At 31.6% G+C, this 6,554-nt stretch overlaps 1 protein-coding gene across 2 annotated transcripts in view; it reads left to right on the top strand.

Annotated features, from left to right (window-relative positions):
• The first annotated feature begins 2,053 nt into the window (after positions 1 to 2,053).
• The window catches only part of yap1 (Yes1 associated transcriptional regulator), a 103,740-nt gene continuing 99,239 nt past the window's right edge, over positions 2,054 to 6,554 (top strand). For both annotated transcript variants that reach the window (XM_061972175.1, XM_061972174.1), the window contains exon 1: positions 2,054 to 2,712. In XM_061972175.1, the coding sequence (XP_061828159.1) occupies positions 2,512 to 2,712 (201 nt within the window). In that variant the 5' untranslated portion in view covers positions 2,054 to 2,511. The remainder of the gene's footprint in view (positions 2,713 to 6,554) is intronic.

Genomic DNA, 6,554 nt, shown 5'->3' with positions numbered 1-6,554 from the left:
GAAATAAATCAAGTTTTTCAAAATATTCTAATTTACTGGCTTTTACCTGTATATGCATACTAGTCTAGCCATTAGGCTGTTCTAATTTTTATTTTATTTTTTATTATCTTTCTATTTTTATTTTTTTTCAGTGCACTGTGGCATTTTGTGGTTGTTTTCTCAATGTAAAGTGCTTTTTACAAATCAAATCTATTATTATTATTATTGCGTGGTACTGTGTCTTTAAATGCCTCTGTCCCGGTTGGAAGCTAGCCCCGCCCCCTGGATGAAGGCTGGCCCCGCCCCTGGAGACTGGAACTTTTTTTTTTTTTTTTCCAAAGTTGACTAAAGTCGACAAAGTGAGCAGCAGAGATTTATTTTTCCCTGCCAAGAAGATTCGCTAACGTGACCGAACAAACATCTTTAATCCACTTTATCTGCTGATTCTACTTTAAAAATGTATATTATGTTTATAAAGTCAGTAAATATGTCCCTGGACACATGAGGACTTTGAATATGACCAATGTCGTATTTTCCGCACCATAAGGCGCCCTGGGTTATAAGCCGCGCCTTCAATGAACGGCATATTTCAAAACTTTGTCCACCTATAAGCCGCCCCGTGTTATAAGCCGCATCTAACTGCGCTAAAGGAATGTCAAAAAAACAGTCAGATAGGTCAGTCAAACTTTAATAATATATTAAAAACCAGCGTGATGTGGGCGCGCATGGAGTCGTATATCAACATGGACGGAGCTGCGTGAAAAAAGCCACCCGGCCTCTTCGCGTAAACTTAAACTTCCCTTAACCACTCGCTCATCTTTTCTTCATCCATCCATCCCTTCGAGTTAGCTTTTATGATGACGCCGGCTGGAAAGGTCTCTTTTGGCAAGGTCTTCCTTTTGAATATCACCATGGGTGGAAGTTTCTGGCCATTAGCATGGCAAGCTAGAACCACAGTGAAGGATGACTTCTCATTCCCTGTGGTGCGAATATTCACCGTACGTGCTCCCGTTGTATCCACAGTGCGGTTCACAGGAATATCAAAAGTCAGTGGAACCTCGTCCATGTTGATAATGTTCTCTGGCCGGATCTTTTTTTCAGCTATCTTGTTTTTACAATATGCACGGAAAGTAGCCAGCTTTTCTTGAAAGTCTTTAGGCAGTTGCTGTGAAATAGTAGTCCGTGTGCGGATGGAGAGATTGCGTCTTGGAAACCTGTCGCTTAGTAGGAGCCATTTTGTGGTCTTTACAGATGTAAACACACAAAGGAAATGAAACGTAATATCCGCGCGCTTCTTCTTCTTCTACGCGGGCGGGTGGTTGCTTACAGTAGAAGAAGAAGCGCTTCCTGTTCTATGGGGGCGGGTGCTTACCTTGGCGGTTGCTTGCGTAGAAGAAGAAGCACTTCCTCTTCTACGGGGAAAAAAGATGGCGGCTGTTTACCGTAGTTGCGAGACCGAAACTTTATGAAAATGAATCTTAATATTAATCCATATATAAAGCGCACCGGGTTATAAGCCGCACTGTCAGCTTTTGAGTAAATTTGTGGTTTTTAGGTGCGGCTAATAGTGCGGAAAATACGGTAGTTCCATCTCAAAGAACTGCTTACCCCCAAATCCTCCACACGACACCTCCGCTTTGGACAGACTAACCTCCTCCAACAAAGCTACGAACTATGGGAGACCGAGCTTTCTGCTCCGCCGCTCCCAGTCTGTGGAATGCTCTCCCTGACCACCTGAGGGTACCACAGACTGTGGATGCTTTTAAAAAAAAAAAAAACCTTCTTTTTAAAAAAGCCTTTTTATAGATATATGCATACTAGTCTAGCCATTAGGCTGTTCTAGTTTTTATTTTATTTTTTATTATCTTTCTATTTTTTGTATTGTATGTATTTTGTGGTTGTTTGCTCAATGTAAAGTGCTTTTTACAAATCAAATCTATTATTGTTATTATTGAGTGGTACTGTGTCTTTAAATGCCTCTGTCCCGGTTGGAAGCTAGCCCCGCCCCCTGGATGAAGGCTGGCCCCGCCCCTGGAGACTGGAACTTTTTTTTTTTTTTTTTTCCAAAGTTGACTAAAGTCGACAAAGTGAGCAGCAGAGATTTATTTTTCCCTGCCAAGAAGATTCGCTAACGTGACCGAACAAACATCTTTAATCGACTTTTTTCCTGACGATTCTTGGACTTTTTGTAAGTTTTTTTTTTCTTTTTTTCTCCCCACTTTTTTTTTCCTCCTCTGCGCCAAGTTGGCGTGCAGGAATAAATATTGATATATTTATTTCTATGTGCTCTTTTGTTGCTGTGTGAGAATGCTGGCGACGAACCAAGCAAGACTTTGACAGCCAACAAAGTTCTAGTGCGACTTTTAGGATGAACCGGGAGGACTTTTGCTGACTGGCGTCGACTTTCGCGTTTCCTGCTGCGCCAAAAAAAAGTTCAGGGACGAATTACGCTCAAAAGTTCCACGCACTTTGCAACTTTTGCCCCCAAAGTTGGAGAAGGACTTTTTTCTCCCCCCCTCCTCCTAGCGGACCATGGATCCGGGCCAGCACAACCCTCCCGTCGGACACCAGATCGTCCACGTCCGGGGCGACTCGGAGACCGACCTGGAGGCTCTGTTCAACGCCGTGATGAACCCCAAGACCGCCATCATGCCGCCTTGTGTGCCCATGAGGATGAGGAAGCTGCCGGACTCCTTCTTCAAGCCGCCAGAGCCCAAGTCGCACTCCAGACAAGTAAGTCCGCCTGCGGGGCCTGCATGGTCCGACCCGACCCAGACTGCAGGCCCGTCCTGTGGGGGGAGGGGGGGGCAAGGGAGGGGGTGTGGGGGGCCTCCGCGTCCCATTATTTCACTTTATCAAACTTCATCAAAACTTCATCAAACTTCATTAAAAGTCGATACAAGTCGATCAAAGTCGATCCCACGGTTGGAAAAAAAAAAAAAAAAGTGACAGCTACCACCTGTGCGCCAACTTGTTTTTAAGAGCGGAGGAAGTGACGTCACGGTGAATCATTCCGTCTAATTGTGACAATTTGAGATGAGTCAGCGTCATTTCTCCTTCTTCAACGTTTGTCCCAAAACTCGTCCTAGCTGTTCGTGTTTCTTCTCCTCCTCCCCCACCCTAACCCGGCCACAAGTGCTGCCGCCAGTGCGCATGCTCGCACCCCCCCTCCCCCCCTCCCCCTGAAGCCTGCCTCCACAAGTCACACTGGGAGTGAAGAATGTTGAAAAAGAAAAAACAACACAAAGTTAAGTTCAATTTTAAAAGAACATTTACCTGACGGGTCCAAAGGTAAAACTTGGTACAAAGTGGCCAAAGGACCCGTTTTGGTTTCCTAAACGGACTCCTGGTACCTTTTTAAGCGGGCCGAGCATAAATGTCAGACACCTTTGAGGGACCCCCAAGTGACAAGTCTTTAGTCCCCACAACGTCTGCTCAACATTTTACTGTGTTTCCATAGGCCGGGCTATATTTATCATTTATAAACATATGTACTGTATATATGGATGAATAATATATATACATGTTTATTTATATACATATTTATATATTTATATTTATACATGTTTATTTATATACATATTTATATATATTATATATTTATCAATTATAAACATATGTACTGTATATATGGATGAATAATATATATACACATGTTTATTTATATACATATTTATATATTTATATTTATACATGTTTATTTATATACATATTTATATATATTATAAATATATTTATTATTTATATTTATACATGTTTATTTATATATATTATATGTTTATTATTTATATTTATACATGTTTATTTATATACATATTTATATATATTATATATTTATTATTTATATTTATACATGTTTATTTATATATATTATATGTTTATTATTTATATTTATACATGTTTATTTATATACATATTTATATATATTATATATTTATCATTTATAAACATATGTACTGTATATATGGATGAATAATATATATACACATGTTTATTTATATACATATTTATATATTTATATTTATACATGTTTATTTATATACATATTTATATATATTATATATTTATTATTTATATTTATACATGTTTATTTATATATATTATATGTTTATTATTTATATTTATACATGTTTATTTATATACATATTTATATATATTATATATTTATCATTTATAAACATATGTACTGTATATATGGATGAATAATATATATATACACATGTTTATTTATATACATATTTATATATTTATATTTATACATGTTTATTTATATACATATTTATATATATTTATTATTTATATTTATACATGTTTATTTATATATATTATATGTTTATTATTTATATTTATACATGTTTATTTATATAAATATTTATATATATTATATATTTATTATTTATATTTATACATGTTTATTTATATATATTATATGTTTATTATTTATATTTATACATGTTTATTTATATACATATTTATATATATTATATATTTATCATTTATAAACATATGTACTGTATATATGGATGAATAATATATATATACACATGTTTATTTATATACATATTTATATATTTATATTTATACATATTTATTTATATACATATTTATATATATTATAAATATATTTATTATTTATATTTATACATGTTTATTTATATATGTTATATGTTTATTATTTATATTTATACATGTTTATTTATATACATATTTATATATATTATATATTTATTATTTATATTTATACATGTTTATTTATATACATATTTATATATATTATATGTTTATTATTTATATTTATACATGTTTATTTATATACATATTTATATATATTATATATTTATATTTATACATATGTATTCATATTAGAGATGTCCGATAAATCGGCCTGCCGATATTATCGGCCGATAAATGCTTTAAAATGTAATATCGGAAATTATCGGTATCGTTCTTTTTTTTTTATCGATATCGTTGTTTTTTTTAATTGTTTTTTTTATTTTTATTAAATCAACATAAAAAAACACAAGATACACTTACAATTAGTGCACCAACCCAAAAAACCTCCCTCCCCCATTTACACTCATTCACACAAAAGGGTTGTTTCTTTCTGTTATTAATATTGTGGTAGGTTCCTACATGATATATCAATATATATCAATACAGTCTGCAAGGGATACAGTCCGTAAGCACACATGATTGTCCACTAATAGTACTAACCTTTAACACTTCATTTGACTCATTTTCATTCATTACTAGTTTCTATGTAACTGTTTTTATATTGTTTTACTTTCTTTTTTATTCAAGAAAATGTTTTTAATTTATCTTATTTTATTTTATTAATTTTTTTAAAGTACCTTATCTTCACCATACCTGGTTGTCCAAATTAGGCATAATAATGTGTTAATTCCACGACCGTATATATCGGTATCGGTTGATATCGGTATCGGTAATTAAAGAGTTGGACAATATCGGATATCGGCAAAAAGCCATTATCAGACATCCCTAATTCATATATATACATGTTTATTTATATACATATTTATATATATTATATATTTATTATTTATATTTATACATGTTTATTTATATACATATTTATATATATTTATATTTATACATGTTTATTTATATACATATTTATATATATTATATATTTATTATTTATATTTATACATGTTTATTTATATACATATTTATATATATTATATATTTATTATTTATATTTATACATGTTTATTTATATACATATTTATATATATTTATTATTTATATTTATACATGTTTATTTATATACATATTTATATATATTATATATTTATTATTTATATTTATACATGTTTATTTATATACATATTTATATATATTTATTATTTATATTTATACATGTTTATTTATATACATATTTATATATATTATATATTTATTATTTATATTTATACGTTTATTTATATACATATTTATATATATTATATATTTATTATTTATATTTATTAGGGATGTCCGATAATGGCTTTTTGCCGATTTTGTCCAACTCTTTATTTACCGATACCGATATCAACCGATACCGATATCAACCGATACCGATATATACAGTCGTGGAATTAACACGGGAACAACCAGGTATGGTGAAGATAAGGTACTTTAAAAAAAAAATAATAATAAGATAAATAAATTAAAAACATGTTCTTGAATAAAAAATAAAGTAAAACAATATAAAAACAGTTCCATAGAAACTAGTAATGAATGAAAATGAGTCAAATGAAGTGTTAAAGGTTAGTACTATTAGTGGAGCAGCATCATGTGTGCTTACGGACTGTATCCCTTGCAGACTGTATTGATATATATTGATATATAATGTAGGAACCTACCACAATATTAATAACAGAAAGAAACAACCCTTTTGTGTGAATGAGTGTAAATGGGGGAGGGAGGTTTTTTGGGTTGGTGCACTAATTGTAAGTGTATCTTGTGTTTTTTATCTTGATTTAATAAAAAAAATAAAAATAAAAATATAAATAAAAACGATATCGATAATTAAAAAAAAACGATACCGATAATTTCCGATATTACATTTTAAA

This window comes from Nerophis lumbriciformis, linkage group LG17 (assembly GCF_033978685.3).
Source record: "Nerophis lumbriciformis linkage group LG17, RoL_Nlum_v2.1, whole genome shotgun sequence".
Taxonomy (NCBI): Eukaryota; Metazoa; Chordata; class Actinopteri; order Syngnathiformes; family Syngnathidae; genus Nerophis; species Nerophis lumbriciformis.
The sequence above is the reverse complement of the archived record's forward strand: the minus strand, read 5'-3'. Positions and strand labels throughout refer to the sequence as shown.